This window comes from Kogia breviceps, chromosome 16 (assembly GCF_026419965.1).
Source record: "Kogia breviceps isolate mKogBre1 chromosome 16, mKogBre1 haplotype 1, whole genome shotgun sequence".
NCBI lineage: Eukaryota > Metazoa > Chordata > Mammalia > Artiodactyla > Physeteridae > Kogia > Kogia breviceps.
Window position 1 is genome coordinate 18662419 of NC_081325.1, and position 26528 is coordinate 18688946.

General features: G+C 35.8%; 1 protein-coding gene and 1 non-coding gene across 2 annotated transcripts in view; one reads left to right on the forward strand and one right to left on the reverse strand.

Moving 5' to 3' along the window:
- The window catches only part of KPNA3 (karyopherin subunit alpha 3), an 85088-nt gene that overhangs the window by 54768 nt on the left and 3792 nt on the right, over window positions 1–26528 (forward strand). Inside the window, exons 3-15 of the mRNA XM_059041688.2 lie at window positions 436–525; window positions 719–748; window positions 835–887; window positions 1027–1122; window positions 4427–4512; window positions 6501–6587; window positions 6952–7121; window positions 8740–8784; window positions 21053–21184; window positions 22115–22243; window positions 24428–24532; window positions 24631–24702; window positions 24862–25024. Coding sequence (XP_058897671.1) covers window positions 436–525; window positions 719–748; window positions 835–887; window positions 1027–1122; window positions 4427–4512; window positions 6501–6587; window positions 6952–7121; window positions 8740–8784; window positions 21053–21184; window positions 22115–22243; window positions 24428–24532; window positions 24631–24702; window positions 24862–25024 — 1258 coding nt within the window. The remainder of the gene's footprint in view (window positions 1–435; window positions 526–718; window positions 749–834; window positions 888–1026; window positions 1123–4426; window positions 4513–6500; window positions 6588–6951; window positions 7122–8739; window positions 8785–21052; window positions 21185–22114; window positions 22244–24427; window positions 24533–24630; window positions 24703–24861; window positions 25025–26528) is intronic.
- LOC131743579 (U6 spliceosomal RNA) lies at window positions 9633–9739 on the reverse strand. Its single transcript, XR_009331851.1, has one exon. It is a non-coding gene; the product is annotated as a U6 spliceosomal RNA (small nuclear RNA).

Consider the following 26528-nt stretch of genomic DNA (forward strand, 5'->3'; position numbering starts at 1 on the left):
TTGAGAAGTAAACTCTTTTTCATTAAGCTGACTTCTTAATAAATTGCTTCAGACAACCATTAGCAGTAAATTGAAGAAAGCTAGCATACTAGTTGAAATATATTTGCTAGACTTTTATCATAATAATAATTTAAATTTAAAAATTTAAATCTTCACTACAGATTAGGAGGCACAGTATTGGTCAAAACAGTTGGTGCTTAATAAATTTTGTGTCTGTGTGTATGAATTCTGGCCTTTAAACCAGTTAATTTTGTTATCAAATCCAGAATGGGGCCTGTCATTGGTTTGTAGTATACACATTTAATTCATATTATCCTTATGTAGAGATTTTTGTGTTTGTTTCATAGTTGCCTGATAAAGTTGAAATAATTTTAGTGGATTTTTCATTAACAGCAGCCTTCACGACTTCTTGGCTATTTATTGGTTGTCTTTCAGAACAAAAGAGATGAACACTTACTGAAAAAAAGAAATGTTCCCCAAGAAGAAAGTTTAGAAGATTCAGATGTTGATGCTGATTTTAAAGCAGTAAGTTACCTTGTTCTCATAAGGTGTTTTAAAAATAATTTTTATAATAACCAGAGAGCTTCATTCTCAATCTAAGATCAGTTTTACAATGATAATTAAGGTATATTAACTCTTATCTTTAGTAAATAGATTATTCAATAAATGTAATTTTGCTATTAAACTCTTTGCTGAACTATCTTTTTTTCTTTTTAAGCAAAATGTAACACTAGAAGCTATATTACAGGTATGTTATTAATTTAATATTTTCATTTTGAAGTATTTTGAAATTGATTTTTTTTTTATTTCTGAAATTTACATTTGGTGTTGCAGAATGCCACAAGTGATAACCCAGTGGTCCAGCTGAGTGCTGTCCAGGCTGCAAGGTAAGTACTGATTTGTCCAGAGAGAGAATTAGGTGTCATGCTTAGGGTGTCTTAGCTCATAGTCTAGAAGTAGTACATTGTTATTTCTGTTCATAGTTTGAAAATTATAGCAGTTAATTTCTTATATTTCTTTTTCTAGAAAGCTATTATCCAGTGACAGAAATCCACCAATTGATGACCTAATAAAATCTGGGATTTTACCAATTCTAGTGAAATGTCTAGAAAGGGATGATAAGTAAGTATGGATTTGACTCCCTGATCACTTTTTTCAGTTAACTGAAAATTTGTGATTATTATTTAACCAATGGGTTCCATTTGGTTTTGCATTTATCATATTTGTCATTTGTTGTGTATTTTAATGTAATTTTCTTATTCTGTGATCATACTCAGTAGACCTAAAGTACTTCTCTTTTTAGTTTATGAAGTGTGTGTATACTTTCTAGGAAAATTTTAGCTTCTGTTTGTTGTCTATTCTAACTTATCTCAAATATTTATAGTCTTTATTTATTAGTTGGTTTTTTTAAGTAATATTTTAAAACAACCCAAATAGTATTTGAGTCACTCTTTGCTTATGAGTCTATATATAGATTAACCTCATGACTTGAGTCAACATGAATGGTTTCCAGAACTGAGTAGCTCTTTTCTTACCCTGGGAATATTCCAGCTGATCTGCTGATACTCTGAGAAGTCTTTAACAGAACTCCACCCATGATTAGTTGTCTATCATCATGGTTTTTATTTGTGGTAAATTAAAAATAAGAGGGCAGATTATAATTTTCCAGAATAGAAAGGGAAAAACACCACTTGGTATCTTTTGAGGTACTGGCCCCATTTCTGTTAGTGTTTAGAGAGATCTCTTTGTGCTATATCTTAAACTTCATCAGTTTGAGTTAAGTGGGGAGAATGTAAGTTTCAACTCCAAAACACATTAAAACAAAGGCTAGTTTTGCATTTAAGGGGCATTTAGACTTGGGATATTTTGCTAAGTGTTGTCTGAGATTTTCAGGTGACTAGGTAAAATGATGGTATATAAATGTTTCTACTAGGGGTTTTCATTATTTAAAAATACTTCCTTCTGCTTTGATTATGTGCCACAACCATCCTTCCAAAAGCCCTTAACACTTTTTTAATACTATCATATATATTTTCTATAACAAGGTTTATTTAAGTAAAAATAAGTTTTATTTCAATTGTTAAATAAAAATTCTATTTACCTCTACTTTTAAGGCCCTCTTTTTGTTCTTGATTTGCTTTTCTTTCTTCTTCTTCTCCTTCTTCCCCTTCTCCTTCCTCTCCTTTTTTTTTACTTTTTGGTCTTTGGCATGGGCTCATTTGTGTGGGCTTATCTGTGAAATACAGCATATATACAGAAGAATATGCTAAAATGTATGCAGACCTGTGTAACTACCATCCAAAGTAAAAATAGAAAACTACCACCAGTCGGTGGTCTCAATCTGACTTGATGGATTTGTCATGGGAAATTGTGTCATAATATAAAAGACCCATAGACTTTGGAGCCAAACAGACCTTGGTTTAAATCCAGGGTTTGTTGCTGACCAAAACCCAAGTAGCATTTGAGCGTCAGATACCTCATCAGTAAAATTTAGGTGGTTGTGAGGAATGAAAATAATATAAACAAAACACTATACAATATCAAGCATATAATACATGTTCATTTATTATTTACTTATTGCACTCATTATTTATTTTTTTCTCTGTCTTCTCTTTTTTTCAAATGTCATCTTAGAAGACTTTCTCTAGCTTTGTAATTGTATTTTTTAGGTCTTTATGTTTTCTCATTTAAGGCCCTCATTGTCAGTATTTTGCCAAACCACCTAGCCTAGTTTAATAACCCTTTCTTCTTCTAGTCTGAGACAACATAAACTGTCTCATCATCTTTGATCTTATCATCCCTTTATTTCTCTCTCCTCAGCCTCGATACCCTCTTATTTCTTGCCTTTTGCCAAAGTTCATCATGTAGTTCTTGTCTGCTCCTTCATTTTCTCATCTGTTCCATCTTTTTAACCTCACCGCTTGCTATATCACTGACATTTATTCTCCTTAAAACCTTTTCCTTCTCGGATCTCTCTAACCTTTTGATATTAACAACCTCACTCTCTTTCTTTGATATTTACAGAGTTTCTTCTAAGTCCCTAACCTTTGGCTCCCCTTGGGTTTTGCTCACTACCACCCCCTCCTACCTTGATTTCTATTTAAAAGAGTGTGTGTTTTTCAGCTATCTATCCTAACTTATCTATCCTTAGATAATTTCTTAACAGATTTTTCCTACATTGGCCTTTAACATTTTTTATTATCTATTCTGCATGGATTCCAACAGTAGTTTTTTTTTTACTTCACTTTTCAGTAACACTCTATACTTAGTATGTCTGTAGAATAAATTCCAAGTTCTGAAGCCTGAGATTTGAGTCCTACTCCCCATACCACACACACAAACTTAGGTAACCTACCCGTCCAGTTTCATCCCGTGTTACATTTTGCATACCTTCTAGGCTTTAGCTCTCTTGATCCCTTCATAGTCATCTGTACACATCATGATCATCCCACCCATGATACTTTTATTTGTATTTCCAGCTGTCAGTGCCTTTCTTTCTTTATCCCTCTTTGAAAATCTAGTTCAGTTTTCCCTTTCTTTGTGAGGTCTTCCATCACCATGCCAAATTATAATGATCTCATCCTTTCAGCAAAATTATGTAGCCTTGTAATATCTCTGGTATGTAAAGCAGATGGTATAGTGGAATCAGAGCTTTAAGACCTGTCTAGAGGTTGTGGCAGTGATTCAACTGAGATGATGAGGGCTTCAGCTAACACAGTGATATTAGGGATGGTGCTATAAATATAAGAAATATTTAAGAGGTAAAATTGATATGACCCTATTGATTAGATATCTATGGGAGAGGAAGGAGTCAAGGAAAATAATGACTGGCTAAAAGTTGCAACTACTGGACTTCCCTGGTGGCGCAGTGGTTAAGAATCTGCCTACCAATGCAGGGGACACGGGTTCGAGCCCTGGTCCTGGAAGATCCCACATGCTGCGGAGCAACTAAGCCCATGCACCGCAACTACTGAGCCTGCACTCTAGAGCCGGCGAGCCACAACTACTGAGGCTGTGTGCCACAACAGCAGAAGCCCGAGTGCCTAGAGCCTGTGCTCCACAGCAAGAGAAGCCACAGCAATGAGAAGCCTGCGCACCACAGCAAAGAGCAGCCCCTGCTCACCTCAACTAGAGAAAACCCATGCAGAGCAACAAAGACCCAATGCAGCCAAAAATAAATAAATTTTTAAAAAAAATGTTGCAACCACCAATGGACATAAAGTAGTAAGTTAAAAAAAAAAAAAAGAAGTAAGTTTATATTGACTGACTTTGAGAGCAAATGAGACATTCAGGTGGAGATAGCAAACAGGCAGTTGGATATAATAAGACAAAATTCAAGGACAAGGTAAAGGATAACCATATAATCTGCAGGTCATAAATGTAAATGGTAGTTATGTGTCTAAAGATTTTATATTGTTTTTTACAGTCCTTCATTACAGTTTGAAGCTGCGTGGGCATTAACTAACATAGCATCAGGAACTTCTGCACAGACTCAAGCTGTTGTACAGTCTAGTAAGTAAATTAGTTAATTTAATTCCTTACTTGCTGGACCCTTTTTTTAAAGGAAGGAGGTGGTGTTTTATTGTAAAGACAGTTTTATTTTAAAATCGTGAATATTATAAGTTACTTATGATAGTTGATATCTTTCCTATAGCTGTCATTAATCTATCATTGAATAATTTTAATTGTGGTTACTAAAAAGTGAATAAGAGTTTTATCTTTTTGGGTCAAGACCGTCTCCTAATATTAGGGTTTAAATTTTCTATTCCTAATGTCTCCAAGGTGCTGAGTAACTTATGTCTTTTAGCTTGTAACATATATTTTTAAAATTTTGCTTACCTCAAGATGGGCTAACAATTATTAGCATGTTGACCCAAACTGTCAAAAGCTCTTTGAAAAAAACTGGATGTCACCAGGTAGTCTTAAAGTGTGGCACACTTAACTGACTTCAGGTGGTACTTAAGGTGATTCTAAGTAGTAAATGATATAGCAGTAAGTTACATTGAATCAAGTAGTGAGAGTACTATTTTCTTTCACTTTTGTTTTAGGTATTTCAGCAATGTCAAAGAGAAGATTTCTAGGTAGATGTTAGATGTAACAGAAAGGGAACAGCAGATTTTAGACTAGGGCTTTCAATAGTGACTAGTAGGTACAATTAAATAACAGTGTTTTAGTTTCATTTTTAATTCTTTGGTTATCTTCTATGTGTGGTGATTGATACTGGTATTCTATTTACAGAAGTGATGAATAAAATTAGTTAAAATACAAATGTGAGTCGATTCAAACCCTTATACATTGCTGGTGAGAATGTAAAATAGTACAGCCTCTTTGGAAAACAGTTTATTAAAAGGTTAATCATAGAGTTACCATATGACCCAGCAGTTCCCCTACTACATGGAACCAAGAGATATGAAACCATGTGCACAGAAAGACTTGTACAGAAATGTTTGCAGCAGCATTACTCATATTATTCATAATAGCCCCAAAATGGAAAAAACCCCAGTATCCATTAGCTGATGAGTAGATAAACAAAATGTGGTATACCATTGAATACTATTCAGCAATAAAAAAAAATGAAATACTTATACGTGCTATAACATGGATAAACCTCAAAAACATTATTCTAAGTGAAAGAATCCGAACAAAAAACTACATATTATACAAGTTCATTTATATGACGTGTCCAGAAAAGGCAAGTCTGTAGAGGCAGAAAACAGTAAATGGTTGCCTAGGGCTGGGGGAGAAGGTAGTAGGACTTCTCTGGGTACGGGATTTCTTTTGGGGGTGATAGAAATATTGTAAAATTAAATTGTGGTGATGATGACACAACTCTGTATAAATACTAAAACCATTGAATTGTACACTTAAACAGATAAATTATATTGCATAAATTGTATCTCAATAAAGCTAGTAAAAGTGTGAGTCAGTTTTAATTTAAATGTTAAATAAATAATACAGGTAGTGCAGAGATACAGCTAAAAATCCTAGAGGTAGTGCACAACTGACTGAAATTTAAGAAAAAATGATCTAGCTTATGCTTAGTTTCTTCAGGTAATGAATATGATACCAGTGTTTTGGAATTTGAGTTAACACATAAGTTATGTAAAGAGTAAGGATTATAGCCTGATATGGGAATAATCATTTCTTTAGTTAATCCCATGTCAGCAATTGGATCATATTGACTAAAGTATTATATTCTAAGGTTACATGTTCAGAGTAGAAATTTTTTTTAATGAGTTATAGGAAAAATTTTATGCTGCTGTTTTCTTTTAATTAATAATATAATAGCAACTTCTAGATACTGTCAGTAGGTCTGTTACTTGAATGCTACTAGGGGAAAACACTAAAATTTATTATATTTAGGGTAAAGGTATTTGCCACATTTATTCATTCAGTGAATTATCATTGGGCAACTATAGTGTGCCAAACTCTGTATACAGGCTTAAATCCATGACTCCTCAACATTTTGCAGTGTAAATATTAGTTTTTCTTTATTATAGATGCCGTACCTCTTTTTCTAAGACTTCTCCATTCACCACATCAGAATGTTTGTGAACAAGCAGTATGGGCTTTGGGAAACATTATAGGTAAGTTGAATTTCGGTTTGAAAAGACTCCAATTAAGTATCTTAATTAACTTTTTTCCTACATTGGCATAGCCATTACACACTATGTTTCCTCTAATTTTAATGTGGGTTGACTACCTTCTTGTTTCATAAATACTAACTTAAGATTGTACCTCTTTGAAATGAATATGCATTTTGCTATCAGGATTGCTAGGTTAAATTTGTGTTCCCCCATCAAAATCTGGAGAAATAGCAACACTTGATGCCCTTGACTAATGGTGAGGAAACATAGAACATCAGTGTCCCAACATGAGCCATTGCATACATTTCAGACTTTCTCATCCTGAATGTAATTTTTTTTTTAAATACAATTTTCATTTCTGTAGGTGATGGTCCTCAATGTAGAGATTATGTCATATCACTGGGAGTTGTCAAACCTCTTCTGTCCTTCATCAATCCCTCCATTCCCATCACCTTCCTTCGGAACGTCACATGGGTCATTGTCAATCTCTGCAGGAATAAGGATCCCCCACCGCCTATGGAGACAGTTCAGGAGGTAAATGAAGAAATGCAAAGGCCAGATGGTATATTTTCCCTATGTTTATGCTTTAGATTTTCATGCACAGGGAATGAAATAATGTATATACTGATTTCATTGCAGGTATGAGATATTTAAGTAACGTATCATACTTAATTTTGACTCCTGTGAAATAAAAGTTGAGACTGTGGCACCTGAGTGAATGTCAGTCCACCGTAATTCAAGCAGAAAAATACAAAAGAAGAAAAACATCTCAGTTTTATTACTACATTGCATTGTTGGTTTAACACTAAAAAAATAAGGGCTTGCTACAGATAAAACTGGTCTACTTATGTGCAGATGTTCTTGAGTGAATTTGCATTAAGTCCAATTGAAATTTCCCTTGATTCCTCACAAAATTAGTACTCTTTTTTTTTTTGGCGGTACGCGGCCCTCTCACTGCCGTGGCCCCTCCCTTTGCGGAGCACAGGCTCCGGACTCACAGGCTCAACAGCCATGGCTCACGGGCCCAGCCACTCCGCGGCACGCGGGATCCTCCTGGACCAGGGCACGAACCCGCATCCCCTACATCGGCAGGTGGACTCCCAACCACTGCACCACCAGGGAAGCCCAAAATTAGTACTCTTAATATGTGGCATGCTTTGTGTTAAACCTGCTAATTAAAGCAAAGTAAAATCTTTGCTGTTTACATCTAATTTGTAAATGGATCTGAGTATTTTAAGTTTTAAAAAATCCTATGTAACCTTTAATCATTTGACTGTGCATAGAAATGTTGACTCTGAATCTTTAATCTTCATAATTGATATCCTTCACAATCTTCTGCCAACTCTTGCCCTTATGGAAGGGGTACTTAGTGATTCTCCCTGCTACTGACCCCTCCCTCCCAGGTTTAAAAGAAGATCTGTAATGCCTGAATTCAACAAACTATACTTTATACTGGTCATAATTTTCTTGACTAAATCTGAGGTCGAAAACTTTAATTTGACTCAAGTAGCTAAATAAAATCTTATTTTTACTTTAAGCAGGTAAGTGAGACAATGACAGCAGTTTTAAGAATAGCTTTTTAATTTTTTTTAATAATGCACTAGTTTTTATTTTTAATATTTATTTATTTACTTATTTTTGGCTGTGTCGGGTCTTAGTTGCAGCATGCAGGCTCTTCGTTGCAGCACGTGGGCTCTGTAGGTGTGGCGCACGGGCTCAGTAATTGCAGCATGCAGGCTTAGTTGCCCTGTGGCATGTGGGATCTTAGTTCCTCGACCAAGGATCGAACCCACGTCCCCTGCATTGGAAGGCGGATTCTTAAAATAGCTATACTACATACTTGCATCTCCATTCTTTCCAGTTGACATATGTCATAAAGAAGATTATTGAAAACAAATATTTTTCCTTTAAGGTACATTAATCTCTGCCAGACTTACTTGAACATTTCAATTAGACATCTGAAATATTTTTTTGGTTTTTCAGATTGAATTTATCATATTTTTATTTTCCTAATAGAGATTGAAACAAACTTAATGTTGTTTTTCTTGCCCTGCAAATAGTATTTACTGCTTTTTAAAATCACAGTTATTCATTTTTACAAAGACATCTTCATCAACTCTAGTATTATTTATTGTTTGTCTTCTTTCCTCAGATTTTGCCAGCATTATGTGTCCTCATATACCATACGGACATAAACGTAAGTAAAGCAGAAGCTTAGATTTGGGACTTTGCTCTGGATGGGACTGAAAGGGTTTTTATTATTTTTTAAAAGAGTTATTTATTCTTATGCTTTTAATAAGTGTCAGCATATAACTTATTAACTTGTCAAGCTTCCACAATGTATGTGGTTTTCAGAAACAGGATTAAAGTTAAATTAAATTTGTATCTTACATCATTCAGTTAGCAAAAATGCTAACTTTAGAGAAATTATCACATATGTAGTTAATTTAGTTATTTGTATCATAATAGTGATTTAAAGTATTAATATTTATAAAGTGATAAAAGCTTTATAAAGCTTCATATTTTTTTAAAATCTCATTTGATTCTTAAAATAGGTAGGCTAGATATTATTGTCCCCATTTTACAGAGTAAGAAACTGGGCCTCAGGGAAACATTAAGTTACTTATCCAAAGTTGCCGAGCTTGTAAGGATCACAGTCTGTATTTAAAACTGAGATCTTCTGATGACAGATCATGTTTACTTTCTATGAAACCACACTAACGCCCATGCTACAACCTTTTGAGATACAGTATTGAAGGATGTCAAGTATAGTTTTATTTTTATTTTTTTAACATCTTTATTGGAGTATAATTGCTTTACAGTGGTGTGTTAATTTCTGCTTTATAACAAAGTGAATCAGCTATACATATACATATGTCCCCATATCTCCTCCCTCTTGCTTCTCCCTCCCACCCTCCCTATCCCACCCCTCTAGGTCGTCACAAAGCACCAAGCTGGTCTCTCTGTGCTATGCGGCTGCTTCCCACTAGCTATCTGTTTTACATTTGGTAGTGTATATATGTCTATGCCACTCTCTCACTTTGTAAAAATATGGAACACTTCACGAATTTGCATGTCACCCTTGTGCAGGGGCCATGCTAATCTTCTCTGTATCGTTCCAATTTTAGTATATGTGCTGCTGAAGTGAGCACTCAAGTATAGTTTTAAATGCAGAGGCATCTTTACATGATTTGTTCATTACATGAGATTTAGTTAAGCAATTACTGTATATATGCCAGCAAATTTTTTATCAGGCAGTCTGAAAATTCTCCTGAATGTAGCAAGGCTAAAAGTTAAATTCTTCCACAGAGTAAAACAATGGATAAATTTCAGTGAAATTTCAGTGAATTTAAAACTGATTCTAGTGTTGATCTAGCATTAATTTGGCTTCTAATGTTCCAACTAAGATCTCTTTCTGATTTGTTGTATGTTTGTGTTTTTATAATCCTATCTTTGTTTATACACACACACACACATAATACGTATGTATGTGGGTGTCAGAATTATGTGTGATTTATCATTGGGATGAAGAAAATGCATCTTTGCTAACATTTCTCAAGAGGCAATGTATAGTTCCTGTATAAATATTGAACTGCACGTTTCGCTAGTTAATTTTAGGACTTTAAGTTCTTAGGAGGGTGTCTTTTAAAGGTAACTAAAGTAACTTTTTATTTGTGAAGTGTTAGCCTGAACTGTCATAAAAATTAATTGAAAACTGTTTAGTTATATACTGTCCTCTTTTCAAAATGGATGTAAAAGTGACTTAGCAACAGACATAAGATAATAAATATCTTAAAAGAAAGGGGTAGGAGGTAAAATTCTTTCTGTAAATGTATTTGTTGTTATTGAATGCTAAATTTAGTCCTAAGCTTTCTGAAAGCCAAAATTAAGAGGCAAATAAGCAAAATATCTGATATTTCCATCAAGACATTTCCCCGACATTATGGAATTGATTATAGGCAAATAAAAACTTCAACCACCTATTGGTCTTGTTTATTTGAAAGCTAGAGGTATTAAAGTGATGAAGTACTGTAGTTATATTTATCGAATTTAACAAACACAGGTTGTTCCACTTAAGCCAGTATTGCACAGAGAATTGTAGGCACAGAGATGAAGAAGACATAGAGGCCCTGCTCTCTAAGACCTCAACAGTATTAGTAGCAGGTAAAAAGAGTGAATGGAATGAACTTTTGTCAGTTACTTGCTATACTAAATCTGTTTCTGTAATCTCCTTTTATCTTACCAGCACCCTTAGGAGATAAGTTTTGTTCTCTTATTTTACAAGTAAGAAGATTGAAACTTAGTCAAGTAAAATAACCTAACTAAGGTCATACAGTGAATAAAAGCCATAGCTGAGAATTGAAGCCAAGTCCAAGGCCTATGCTCTTTCATACCATGATCACATAAGCACACAATATGCGTGCACACAAACAAGAAAAGTAAAACAGAGGAATGACCAAAATGCTAGAATTATGAAAGCACATATTCTATCTGGCAACCAGAAAGCTTCATTGAGGAGGTAACATTTGAAATAAGCATTATAAGGAGATGGTGGTGGAAGTGGTGATAGAAATGAAAAAGATGATTATGTTAATAGTTAGCATTTATTAAGGGTTTTAAAGTGTGCCAGGCACTGCTTTAAGTACTTTTCATATGTTTACTCATTTATTCCTTATAAAAATCCTATGCAATTGGTTACTATAATTATCTCCATCTTACAAACAAGGTAAAAAGAAAACAGATAGTTAAATAATTTGTCTAAAGTCATACGACTAGGATAAGAAGAATTTTGTCAAGTTGAAAAGGTCATTTCAGGTACAGGAGGAGCAATAATAAGGAATCAAGAGAACACATGGAGGGTGTGGAGAATACAGGTGGTTAATAAACTAACACATTTGCTGGGGAGTTAAGTTTCAGGGTTTTTAATGCTGTTTTAAGGAATTTGGGCTTATCTTGTAATCAGTGCAGAGTCATTGAAGATTTTCAAATAGAGGAGTGATATGCTCATGTCCGTTATAGTCAGATAACTTGCAAGAGGCAAGGAGGGTCTGGAATGGGGAAAGTTTGAGTGTAGGCTGGCCTATTTTACTATCATAATAGGTTTAAGGAAGTTGATGAAGGTATGAACCCAAAGCTAATGGTTAGGAGAGAGAAAGTGAGTTAGAACTTCAAGAGGAAAGGATCAAAGAGAAGGAGAAGTAAAAATTACTTTGGTTTCTAATTTGGCAATCTAAATGGATAATAATGCCATGAACCATCAGGAGTCAAGCAAACGGATGAGACTGGTAGGGGAAGATGATGAGTTTATTGTAGGACAGACACATTCATTCTGATTTATTTGTTGTTCCTGTGTAGTAATGTTTCCAGGAAGGAAAAGGCCATACATCTTTGAGATTTATCAGTACTTAAGAGATTCATGAAAATATGGACATGGAGTAAGATTCAGAAAAAGGGCTAAAATTGAATTCTGAGGAATTCTCTGCATTTGAGCAGTGGTAACAAGGGAAAAGAATCAGCCAAGGAGTTTTTTAAAGTAGAGAGATGGAAGCATAAATTGTGAAGCAAAGAGTGGGGAAAAAAATAAGCTAGAGATTTAGCAGATCTTAGATCATACAGAGTCTTGTATACCACCTTAGGATCCATGTATCCTCTTTATGTAGCTGAGAGGGAGCTACATTATGGATTAATAATTTATACCAATTATGAGTGGAGTGTAGATTTTAGAGGAAAGTAGAGTTGAGAAGACAGATCAGTGTTGATTTTGTGGTATGAATGAGAGAAAATGAGGACCAGAACCAGAGCTTAGACATTAGGAATAAAAAGACAAGGGAGGACTGTAGAAATGTTTAGATGATAAATATGCTGGTTTTGATGTGGATGGTGAGAGAAGAGAGGAGTCAGGGATAATACCCAACTTTCTAACTTGGGCCTTAGGGTAGGACACAACAGAAAGAAGAATAGCAGCAAGGAGAGGTATAAAACAGCAGGAAAGACTTCATTTATGAGACAGTCACTAGTGAGACTGCTGGAGAAGCTGCGTTAGGGTGTGGAGAGAATTAGGTGGTTTATGGACATTCATATGCCTTTGTGACATTAGAAGAATCACTAAATATTGACCCCCGAGGACTAGAGAAGAAATCTGGACTGATTCAGGTCAGTCTGTGTTCATTTGCTTTCTAGTTATTGTGCTTCTTAAAGTTAAGGTGCAATTGCAGTGATTCTGTAGCATTTGGTTTTCCTGTCCTTTTTGAAGTTGTTCATGCATGGCTTGACATGCCCAAATAATTTTGAGTATTATCTAACTTTTGATACAAATCTACTGTTGTTACAAATGAAGTTAATCAGTTGTAGCAGATTGGTTATGTGCTGAGACTTGATGGTTAGTGACACTTGATGATATGTCAGGGGTCCCCGAGACCACCTTCAGGTTCAGTGATTTGCTAGAAGGAATCACTTGAGAAGCTTTACACTCATGCTTGTAGTTTATAGCAAAAGGGTACAGATTTGTTTAGGGAAAACTCAGTCTTTTCCTTCCTGTATAGGGAAAAACCCAGTTCTTCCCTATGGTGCATATCTCTCCTATGTGTCTCCTCCACTACTCGTACAGAACACTTCACTGCTCATACTTCTTGTCACCAGATGTGTTGAGCAGGACTGGAGGGGAGAGTTCCCCACAACAAGCAAGCCTCTGTGACCCACTAGGTGTCCTACAATTTATTTCAGTTCCACACTACCCAGAAATAGTGTCAGATCCCACAGGTTAAGGACTCAGTCCCACATGATGACCACCTCTTCCCCCAGCCCACAGGCACACTTCAGATGCCAGACACAAAGTCACAAGCCCTGTGCTTCTGACCACCTAGCTATAGATTAGCGGTTTCAAAGACCCCCCTCCTTGGGTTCTATTAATTTGCTAGAGCAGCTCAAAGAACTCAGGGAAACAATTACATTTACTAGTTTATTAAAGGATATGATAAAAGATACAGATGAACAGCCAGATGAAGAGATACATAGGGCAAGATCTGGGAGGGTCCTATCCCCGTGAAGTTGGGGTATGTCAGCCTCCTGGTGTGGGTGTGTTCGCCAGCCGGGAAGCTTTTCAAACCCCCCCCTACTGTTGGGATTTTATGGAGGTTTCCAAATGGAGGCATGATCAGTTGATAACTCTGCTTCTAGCCCCTCTCCACTCTGGAGAGTGAGGAGCAGGGCTGAAATTTCCACGCTTCTAATCATGGCCCGGTCTTTCTGGTGACCAGCCTCCTCATCCAGGAGGCCATCCAGAGTTACCTCATTAGAGCAAAAGATGCTCCCAGTGCTCTTATCACTTAGGACATTACAAGGGTGTCAAGGATGGGGTCAAAGACCAAATATTGGAAAAAGAGATGCTCTTAATGTTCTTATCACTTAGGAATTTATAAGGTTTTAGAGCCCTGTGCTAGAAACTGGGGGCAGAGACTAGTATATTTCTTACCATTTCACAAGATTAAAATCAACAAAGGCTAAAGGTACATAGGGCAGAGTTTAGGAGGACCCAGGTGCAAGTTTCCAGTTGTCCTTTCCCAGTAGATTGGCAAGGACAATGCTTTATTCTCCCATCAACCATGTGTGGCGACACATATCAAGTATTACCAACCAGGAAGCTCCTGAACTTTGATGTGTCCAGGGTTTTTACTGGGGAGTCAGTCACATAGGCTGACTGACCTTAACTACTCAGTCTCTGTCCCCTCCCAAGAGTCAGACTGGTACAGTGTGGCCCAGGGTCTCAGGAATGCAGTGTTATTAAGCAGGATAATCCCAGGGCTCAGAGGTTATCTTGAAGGAGCTGATCAAGGACCAGTCCTTTCTTTGGAATGTATAGGATTTGAGCACCCTGAGCTTATTACTCAGTTACCCTTTACTGCATATAAGGATAAGTATACAGTTTTAACTTGGTTCAGCTCTAGTTGTCTCTAAAGCATGTGTGATGTTAACATTCCATAGACATTCTACAGACACCTACTAGGAAATACTGTACATTTTAATAGCAGTTTTCGGTAAGGGTGCCTAACAGGACATTATTTGTTAGCATATTTACTGGAGGTGGTAAAAATTGGTAAAGCTCTTTGCGCTGAGTATATTATTGTTTGGAAACTTCAGATTGCTAGAGATTTTCCTTTGGTTCATAAGATACCAGTTTTCAAGAAGTTTGTTCAATACATTGACCCTTGGAGTTGCCTATCTTTACCGTGTGTATGTCTCATACTGTGTGTCTAGAGATCAGCTTTCTAGCAGTCTTCAAGTACATGAAATATTGCTGAAGTAAAAAATTTTAAATGTTTCTAGCCCAGAAAAACAGACATAGTGAAAAATAAAGTAGCTCAGGATTGCCAAAGACTTCATTGGCACATGATTAATCTATTAGCTGGAAGGAAAAGAGTACACTCATTGACTATTAGTGACTGTAAAAGCCAGGCATTTTACCATAGAAATCCAGAAAAAGGGAAAAACCAAGAAAAAAGAATATTGGAGGAGGTGTAAAATAGCAGAAGCAGGTCAGACGGGAAAAGGCAGCAAAAGGTAAAATTACAAATGTCAAAGACATTGAGCAGCTGTTAGCCTGATTATGGAGATGAGGAAAGCAAACTGATGAAAATAGAAAAAAAAACTAGAATAGCCTGATAATCTTGTGCTGTGAATTTCAAAGTTTTAAAGCATTTTTAAAATGAGATTTTCAGTGAAGGCCCAACAGATTATAAAACAAAATTAAAGAGAGACTAGAAGAGTCTTTACGGCTTCAGGGGGCCTGAGACCTTAGCTATAGCTTACTTTCCACCACCAGCCTTTGAGGTGGTGTCATGAAGATCTATCCAAAAACCATTAATTGATCTCAGCTTAGAAATCTTAAATATTTCATTTTTCTAGGCTACTGTATATTAGAAAAGAATGGTTTTCTGCTAATAGTAGGGAGCTATAATGGAAAAAAGTTACCTTTCATTTAGCAGCTTCCTAAAACATCACAGGCCAAGGCAACCAAGTATTGTTCTGCATAGTATTCCATTTTGTGGCTGTGGTTTATTCAAACACACTATTTTGGATAGGCATTTAGGCCATTTCTTGAATTTTGCAAATATGAATAATATAGCGGGCAGTAATCCTGTGTGTTTTCATATTATTGGAGATATATTTCAGGGTAAATTCCTAGGAGCAGATTGCTAGGTCAAAGAGTGAATGCATTATAATTTTTGTTATACACTGCCAAATTCCCTGCGTTAGGGGCTGTGCCATTTGCATTCCCAGCAGCAATATACAAAAGTGACTTTCTGGGCTTCCCTGGTGGCTCCGTGGTTGAGAGCCCACCTGCCGATTCAGGGGACACAGGTTCGTGCCCCAGTCTGGGAAGATCCCACATGTCGCGGAGTGGCTAGGTCCATGAGCCATGGCCACTGAGCCTGCACGTCCGGAGCCTGTGCTCCGCAACGGGAGAGGCCACAACAGTGAGAGGCCCGCATACTGCAAAAAAAAAAAAAAAAAGTGACTTTCTTCATGGCCTTGTCCGTGTGTTGTCATTTTAAAATTTTGCCATTCTATGAGAAACTGTATCTCATTTTTAATATGTGTTTGACTTGTGAGTGAAGTTGACCTTGATTTCATATGTTGAAGAACCATTTTTACATCTTTGCAAATAGCCTGTTCATCTTTATTGCTCATTTTCCATCAGATTTTTGGTCTCTTTTCCTTGGCTTTTAAGAGCTCTTTATGTATTAAGGACATTAACTATTTGTGATATATTATATATATATAGTCAAATATTTTCCTAATTTGTCCTTTGGCTTTGATATATTTTGCCATGCAGTTTTCTCCTTTTTATGTAATCAGATTTATCAGTCATTCCTTTTGTTGAATCTAGATTTTTTTTCCTGAGTTATAGATGTTTTATTATGTTAAGGAAATATCCGTAAAATGCCATTTTGAGTGTTGACATCAAGAATGAGTGTTGGAATTTTTCAGTGTCTATGGAGATGATTATGATTTTCTCCGTAAGTCTGTTAATATGACATATATTGATATTCCTAAAATTGAACCATCCTTGTATTCTTTGAGAAATCCCACTTGATTATCATGTATTATTTTCTTAATGTAGTATGGGATCCTTTTCACTAATATTTTATTCAGAATTTTTACATCTCTATTCACATAAGAGATATTGGTCTGCAGTTTTTTTATGTTATCTTTATTTGGTATTAATATTGTATTTTTATTGCATTTTACAAGTTTAGGTATTAACTTTATGCTTCATTTGTTTTCTATGCTCTGGAACAATTTATATAGGCTGGGGTCTATCTGATCTTTGACGATTTGGTAGTTTCCCCCTTGAAACCTTTTGGGTCTTGATACTTGTGTGATTAGTTCCATGATAATTTTCTCTATTTTTGCTATTGAAATTGGCTTGTTTAAGCTCTCAATCTCTAGTGAGGTTAGTTTTTTGTAAACTACTGTCCTAGGAAATTATTCATTTCATCTAGGTTTTCAATTTTGCTTGCATTTAAGTATGCAGAGTAATCTCTTTATGATTTTTTTGTTTTAATTTACTGTTTCAGGAGTTATTTTCTTCATTATTTCTTATTTTGTACATTTGTACTCCTCCTACCACTTCTCTAATTAAGTTAACTAGGACTTTTTTTCAATTTTTTCAAAGAACTAGGATTCTGATTTTTAATTAGATCTATGGCTTTTCTGTTATTTACTTCATTACTTTCTACTTTTGTACTTACTGTTTCTTTTGGCTTTCTTTTGGCTTTCTCTTTTCTTTTTGGGGGGGAGGGCTGCATTGGGTCTTTGTTGCTGCACGTGGGCTTTATCTAGTTTCGGTGAACGGGGGCGACTCTTCCTTGTGGTGCGCAGGCTTCTCATTGCAGTGGCTTCTCTTGTTGTGGAGCACGGGCTCTAGGCGCACAGGCCTCAGTAGTTGTGGCTTGCAGGCTCAGTAGTTGTGGCTTGCAGGCTCAGTAGCTGTGGCTCGAGGGCTCTAGAGCTCAGGCTCAGTAGTTGTGGTGCATGGGCTTAGTTGGTCTGAGGCATGTGGGATCTTTCTGGCCCAGGGCTCGAACCTGTGTCCCCTGCACTGTGCCACCAGGGAAGTCCGTGCTCTGTTCTTTTTGTAGCTTTTTATTTGGGATCTATTTTCATTCTTTTAAGTTCTGTTGTATACATTTTTAAGGCTATGAACTTGCCTTTGAACACTGCTTTAAGTAAATCCCATAGATTCTGATATGTGGTGTTTTCATTATAATTTTCTAGAAAAGTTTTTCTGTTTTTTTTTTTAATCCAAGAGTTTAATATAAGGCTCTTAAATTTCCATATGGTATTTTGGTATTTATTAATATCTAATTGTATTGCCTTTTAATAGTTTTATAATATTTCTGCTTTATGTAATTGATGTTTTCTTTGGACCTAATAATATCTTTGTGCTCCATATGCAAGTTTATTATCTGTTATCAGGTTTAAATTTTGATGTACATTTATAAAATCTATATCTTCATTTTTTATCTACTTGACTTCTCATACTGATAACAGTGTATGAAAAATCTTTTATCAGTATATTTTTTTCTTGCATCTTTTTAGTTTCTCCTTTGTAGTGGTATTTACAGGGTTACTTGGTGAATAGATGTTTTTAACAGTTACATACATATTCATTATACATTGTGGGATATAGCTTTACAAAGTAGCCTTCTTTATTCTTTGTAATACTTTGTAGAATGAATTCTACTGGTCTGCTGACAGGATTGCAGTCTCTGCTGGTGTACCTTTGCTTGTCCCTTTATTTTTAGCCTTTTTGAATGACTGTTTTAGGTGTGTCTCTTTTTTTTTTTTTTGCCGTACGCGGGCCTCTCACCGTTGCGGCCTCTCCCGTTGCAGAGCACAGGCTCCGGACGCGCAGGCTCAGCGGCCATGGCTCACGGGCCCAGCCGCTCCGCGTCATGTGGGATCCTCCTGGACTGGGGCAGGAACCCGCGTCCCCTGCTTTGGCAGGCGGATTCTCAACCACTGTGCCACCAGGGAAGCCCCTAGGTGTGTCTCTTGTATATAGCATAGAATTGGGTTTTGTTTTAGGAGCCAATTTGAAAATCTTTTTCTTGTTACAGGTGAGTTAAGCCTGTTTCATATTGTTTGATATGTTTGGTTTCAACTCTGTCCTGTTATTTTGTATTGTAATTTCTGTGTGTTTTATTTTCTACTTAGTGTTCTTTCTTCTCTCTTTTAAAAATTTTTTTGGTATTTAGGAATGTTTGGTTTTGTTCTATTGTTACCTTTATACTTTATACTATACCTTTTATAATGCCTTTTGTTTTTTTACTGTCTGGTTTGATAGGTTTAAATGGTATTTCTTGACTCCTGTCTTTACCCATACAGCAAGTGATGAGCTTATTTCTATTTTCTCTTTTCTCTCACCTCATTCTCCCATTTTTGAATCTAGGTTTGTGTCTTTTGCCCAATTTGGGAAGTTTTCCGTCATTATTTCTTCAGATATTTTTTTCAGCTTCACCTCTCTTTCTGGGACTCTACTGACATAAATGTTATTATATCTTTTGTTATCATCCTACAATTCCCTAACGCTCTGTTCATTCTTTGCAATCTTTTTTTTCTCGTCCAATTGGATGATATGTATTGATCTGTCTTTTGAGTTAGTTGATTTTGTTTTTTCTTCTCTCCCTTCTACTATTGAGTCCTTCCAGTGAGTTTTAAATTTTGGTTACTGAGTTTATTAGTTTTAAAATCCATTTGGTTCTTCTTTATTTTTCCTATTTCTTTGCTGAGACTTACTATATTTCATTTGTTTCAGATGTGTTCATAATTGCATGCTGAAGTATTTTTATGACAGTTACTTTAAAATCCTGTCAGATAATTTCAATATCTGCGTCATCTCAGTGTTGGCATCTGTTGACTTTCTTTTCATTTTTCAGTTGAGGTGATCCTGGTTCTTGATATGATGAGTTATTTTCAGCTGTAGCCTGCATTTTGAGTGTTACGTTATGAGACTCTGATTTCTGTTTAAATCTTGATACCTGTTACTGCCAGACTTGATAGTAGACAAGCTTCACTCACACACACAGCTTCTGTAGGCACCCTCTAGCAAGGAGGCTTTCCTTGTGGGGGTAGGATGGTACATGGGTGGAGTTCTCAGGCATACCTTCTGTCCTCCCATTTGTCAAGTGCAATATTTCAATTTTTCTGGAACATATAACATTTAAATTATTCTTCCACTCTTCTTCACATTTGTGTTAGTCTTTGATCTACAGTGAAATATTTCTTCATTTATCTCTTAGTTGAATGTAGCTCATCCTCTGGTAAAGTTGTCAGCAAATTTTTCTATAGAAGACAGATAGTAAATCTTATAGGCTTTTTGAGCCACATGGTCTCTGCCCCACTAAAGTGGAGTAGCTTTACTAGGATATCTTACCTTTAAGCTCTTCACTCTGCTCTTCTCTGAAGTCTCACGTAGTCTAAGGGCAGGGTCCTGGTCCAGACAAAAGGTAGAATTTAGTTTTTTTTCTCTTCTTATAGGTAATTTGAAATTTGTATCATTCTCAGACACCTAGTAATGTTAAAGGTGCAGGCTATATGTGGCTTTATTTGCTCTTGTTAATACATATACTTTTTTGAAGGTTACATGGAGAGATTTGAATTCAGGTGGCTGCTGTTAATTAAGAGCAAGAAATGTCTTTAATTTGAATATTCTAATAGGAAACATCTCTGGATTTCACATGAGATCCAGCCTGTGGTTACATTCCTCTGTGAAGACACCAAGGAAAACTACATATAAGCTCTTTGACTTTGAATGAGTCAACAAACCTGAGCCTGGTTTTTGTTTTTTATTATTTGCAAAATTAGATGGGTGTAAGGCATGGTTTATACTGTATGCTCTTCAATTGGGACATTTTTTAAGAGATTTACAAATAATTAATTTTTTCCCCAAAGTTAAAATGCCAAGTCATTTCTTTTATGTTTACTTTAATAGTCTGAAAAATTACATTGCTTAACATGTTTAAAAACTACTAACATGGATAAGTGATTTCTTTGGGCTCTTCTAAACTGGAAGCAGCATGATATATTGATCTCATTCTATGTATAAAGTGCTTCCTCGTGATTATTGGGTATTTAGTTTGTGGGGGTAGGGAGAATTACTTTTCTTCCTGTTTTTAAATTTATCTACCTAATATATAGATATGGAAGTTGGGGTAGAAGTTGTCCCAGACTTCTGTGTCTCACTTTTGTGAACTGTGTCTCACTTTTGTGAAGAGTGGCCTGAGGTAGCCATTGAGAGAGTTTTATCTACTATGTAGCAGATGATCAGCTTAGCAGATATTTTTACTACCAAGCTAAAACAAAATTCAGTTACTTTTTATGTCACCATTCCATAAGTGTGTTATGTATCTCAGACATTCAAACAAATACATTAAATGGTAATTCTTCTTTATTTCCTGAAGATTCTTGTGGATACTGTTTGGGCACTGTCATACCTGACAGATGGAGGTAATGAGCAGATACAGATGGTTATTGATTCAGGGGTTGTGCCATTTCTTGTGCCCCTTCTGAGCCACCAGGAAGTGAAAGTTCAAGTAAGTACTTAAACATTTTTTCTTACTTGTGTAAAGTTTGTATTTGTTATAACCAGTTAACTTGTACAGCCAGGCTTCAGTTCTGTCTATATGCACATTTCTTCAATATTTCTTGTGCTATTTTACTGAATCTGCTTTTGTTGATTTCTAAATCTTCATCTCATCCAGATTCTTTGCTGAGTTGCAGACTCATATAGCCAATTGTCCTTGTCCTTAGACATATCCTCTAAGAACTCCATTGTCATTTCAACCAAACAAAAATGAACATACCATCTTCTCCCACAAGCCTGCTCTTCTTCCTATATCCCCTTTCAGTGGACAGCACAGTCCAAGCTAGAAACCTTGATATTCCTCCTCTTGTCTCCCCTCCATTACAAAACCCTGTCAAACCTTATTATGTAGCTTTCAAATCTGTTTTCTCCTTGTATCTAGAGCCACTGATTTAATTCAGAATTTATTTTCTTTCCTCTGGTTAATTGCAACAGCTTCCAAACTGCATTTTCTCCTCTCCCTCTCATTTCTCCTCACTCTGATTAGGGGTACATGGCCGATAGATCTGTTCATCCCACTTCTGCCAAAGTGACTTTCTAGATAGAAATTTGTGCCTGTTAGAGGCCTTTATTAAAATCTTTCTGTGGTGCCAATTTACTAATAGGTAAAAATAGCTGTTAAAAAAGTACCTTTACAATTTTTATTTTAATATTTTTCCAACTATTTTCCACACAATTTTTCTATATAGTTCCAGTTTTCATAAGACTATTTGTTTAAAGTTCAAAACTACTTTCCAGTTCTGTGAAATGATTTGTGTAAGAATGCAGTAAATTTTAATCATTCACCCTTTGCATTTTTACATTTTCTCAGGATTATAAAAAACGTAGTATCAGTTTCATCATAAACAAATTTATAGAAAACATTTTATCCCCACCCCAGACAGCAGCACTCAGAGCGGTTGGCAACATAGTGACAGGTACCGACGAGCAGACCCAGGTTGTTCTCAACTGCGATGTCCTGTCACACTTCCCAAATCTCTTATCACACCCAAAAGAGAAGATAAACAAGGTAAGGCGTATAACAGCCTTGTCAGTGCATTTCTTTCTCTTTGTATATGTCAATTTTGACTGCCTTCTTGTTTCTGTTTCTGTTTGCTTGTGATTCTCTTCAAAACCACTCTAGTTAAGATGAGAATTATTTCAAATCACCTCTGCAGTTATTTTGTTTCAGTTTTTAACTGCTTGCTATTAAGTGCTGCCATGATCATCACAGAATAAAATTATTTGTATATTAACCAATATTTTTATTTCAATAGATTGAGCAGTAGCAAATTAGTAGCCACTAGGTGAGAGTACATATAAAATTTTCCATTTGGTGACCAGTATCTTTTTTTCTTTTTTTTGCTGGTGTGTTTTATAAACAAATAGATCATAATTTAATCTCCCTATGAAATTAGATTGAACGAAAAACTGCAGTGCCTAAATTAAAGGATCATTAAAATTGCTTTTTTTAAAAAAAGATTTTAAGCTTAAGATACAATCTTACTGTTAAATATGTGCTTAAGTACTTTAATCTTCATGTCTGGCTTATTTCACATTGCATGTTTTCAAGGTTCATCCATATTGGAGCATGTATCAGAACTTCATTCCTTTTTATGGCTGAATAAATATTCCATTGTGCCTATATACCATATTTTGTTTATTCGTCCATTTGTTGATGGATACTTGGATTGTTTCTACCTTTTGGCTACTATGAATAGTAATGCTGCTAGGAACATTGGTTTCAGTCCCTGCTTTTAGTTCCTTTGGGTATATATCTATGAGTAGAATTGTCAAGTCATATGGTAATTGCATGTTCAAGTTTTTAAGGAACCACCAAGCTCTTTTCCATAGGAGCTGCACCATTTTACATTCCTACAAGCAATGTTATGAGGGATCCAGTTCATTTTTTAAATTATTATTATAGCCACCCAGTACTGTGAAGTGGGGTCTCGTGATTTTGATTTGAATTTAATACAGTTTTATCTGCCTGAAATGCCACTATCCCTCAAACTAACAAAACTGATCATTTCTTCTTTGTCATAATTATATTTATATAGTTTCATGACTATAATTTGACAGTTGGGTTCTTTTTAAATATTTATTTATTTATTTATTTATTCACCCATTCATTCATTCATTTTGTCTGCTCCGGGTCCCAGTCGTGGTATGCGGAATCTGAGTTCCCTGACCAGGGATTGAACCCAGGCCACGGCAGTGAAAGAGCCAAATCCTAATCACTAGACCACCAGGGTACTCTCCTACAATCTTTTCATTGTAGAGGAGGAAGAAGATACACATTTGACACTAAACTTATAATAAACCTATTTGTTCATGACATAAATTATTTAAGGTTACAATAAAATTTGTTATATAGACCATCCTAGACTAGTTAGAAGCTTAAGTTCTGAATATATTTTGCAAGTAAAAATTTTTTTTAATTATTTATTTTCTTTATATTTTTGGCTGCACTGGATCTTAGTTGTGGCACGTGGGATCTTCTCTTGGGGCACTCTGGCTTCTCTCTAGTTGTGGCACGCAGGTTTTCTCTCTCTAGTTGTGGCACGTGGGCTCCAGAGCATGTGGGCTCTATAGTTTTGTGGCACGCCTGCTCTCTCGTTGAGGCGCGCGAGCTCAGTAGTTGTGGCGTGTGGGCTTAGTTGCCCCATGGCATTTGGGATCTTCCCAGACCAGGGATCGGACCCACATCCCCTACATTGGAAGGCAGATTCTTTACCACTGGACCACCAGGGAAGTCCCTGCAAGTAAATATTTTTACAATAAAATAATTCACCTTTCTTAGAAGTAGTTTTAACACAAAGTATTAGGAAATTCAGTCTTCTATTTATTTCTATCATCTGTCTTTTAGGGGGAGCTCATGCACCAAAAATACAAGGTCCACGAGTAAAGACTTTTGTCTGTTTTTTTCACCACCATATCACCATTGTCTAAAATAGTGCCTCCAGTATAGTCCTAGGTATCTATATTATTGAAGGTTATGCTAGGTTAATGGGCCCAGATATTATGGATAGAAGTTTCCTTATATGTTTAAAATGGGAGATTCTGTATAACCTAATCACTCTTAGATGTGTTTCCCTTAATGCAGCTGAGGTGACTTGTTACTATATATATAAACTACGTTAAAATAAAAATATAAACACATTAAAGATACAGTTTTTCAAATAAAGGTGCCCTTAATTTTGTTCAATTACAGGAAGCAGTGTGGTTCCTTTCCAACATTACAGCAGGCAACCAGCAACAAGTTCAAGCTGTAATAGATGCTGGATTAATCCCTATGATTATTCATCAACTTGCCAAGGTCAGTCATTGTTATGAGTTCATCATGTCTGTGAATATATTATAACCAAGACTTTTTGACCAAAAAATTCATTTTAACATTTCTTTTTTAACCTTCAGGGGGACTTTGGAACACAAAAAGAAGCTGCTTGGGCAATTAGCAACTTAACGATAAGTGGCAGAAAAGATCAAGTGAGTTTGGAAAAAAACTGTTAATAGTTGTTAATACTGGAAAGCATACTACTCTCTTAGGTTTAGGAGTTGTTGATTGTTTATAAGCCCTGTACTGTGTTCTTTTGGGGGAAAAGATGATTAAATAAATAAGAGTATCTCTTCTCTTCTGTTGTCTAGGTTGAGTACCTTGTACAGCAGAATGTAATACCACCATTCTGTAATTTACTGTCAGTAAAAGATTCTCAAGTTGTTCAGGTGGTTCTAGATGGTCTGAAAAACATTCTGATAATGGCTGGTGATGAAGCAAGCACAATAGCTGAAATAATAGAAGAATGCGGAGGTAAGAGGGTTGATTAAAGAAAAATAGTTGAGCACTGGAACTCTGAAACATTAGTTCCTTTAAAGACAGCTAATTAGAAAGAAAACTTAGGATATATTGCTATTAATATTAACATCATATGAGGATGTTGCTATTCTTTGTTTGGTATATTAGTAGTCCAAGAAGATTTTTCAGAAAACAACCGGTTGTGAAAGTCACGCCATAATATTCCTAGAGATTGACAGTGCTTTTCAGGAAACACAAATTCTCATCCTGAAGTCACATTGCATAAGAGCAAATTAAAAGCTCTGAAAACCACTGTAATAGAGAAACTTACAGGCTTTGTTTAATTTGGCATTTCTCAGACTCCTTGACAGTAAAACACTTGTTTTCATGTTACACCTATTATCATGTGATTCTGTGGATCTCACTTTGTGAAATACTATTCCATATATTGGAATAGGTTATGGAAAAGGTTAATGATTTCACAGTCATCTAGGTGTTTTGTTTCAGTCTTACGATTGGTAGAACTCCGTGCTAGGGTTATTACTACAGAAATTACTTTGAAAATTTTGTGTGTGTGTGTGTGTGTGTGTGTGTGGTATGCGGGCCTCTTACTGTTGTGGCCTCTCCCATTGCGGAGCACAGGCTCCGGACGTGCAGCCTCAATGGCCATGGCTCACGGGCCCAGACGCTCCACGACATGTGGGATCTTCCCGGACCAGGACACGAACTTGTGTCCCCTCCATCGGCAGGCGGACTCTCAACCACTGTGCCACCAGGGAAGCCCTGCTTTGAAATTTTAATAAGAAAGAACTGTGATTTGAAATACTATATCATTCTTTTCTCTGGTAATGACATATGAAGCATATATTTTAAAATTCTGTTTTTAAAGGTGCCTGTTCAATGTGTACTAAATTGCTCAAACCTTAAATTAACTTATCTTAATGTCATGTTTTATTGACTAATTTGTTTGATTATACTACCGAGTTTATCTTTTTAAGAGAAAACAAATGCAGTAGCGTCATAGAATGTTCAGACTGGAAGTATTTTCTTAATAACAAGAAGAAAATATTCTGGAGTTGATAAGGAGTTTTGTCCACGGTCGGGGAAGTAGTTAGTGATAGAAGCATAATTAAAAGCCAGATCTTCTTACTGTACTACTATTAATTCACTGTTTATTTTGTTTTAAGATGTTTTACTTTTTCAATAATTTGAAATGAACATTGTAGTCTGGTTCAGAACAACTTAACCCGGAAAGTTTGAGCTTGTTACTCCAGCTTTTTATCAAGATAGTTGCTTCTGTCTATGAGATAAATACTTATAATTAGGATACATATTTACTTAGCATTTTATGATTTTATAAGGCACTCTACATCCATTATCTTTGACACCTATTTTCCCATTTTTCTGCTTTGAATATTACTATATAAAAAATGAAACTATTTCAAAATAACTTAGCTATAAAGACATTTCAAAGAAGAATATTTATTAGTAAGGATTTAATAGACTTACGTACATGATA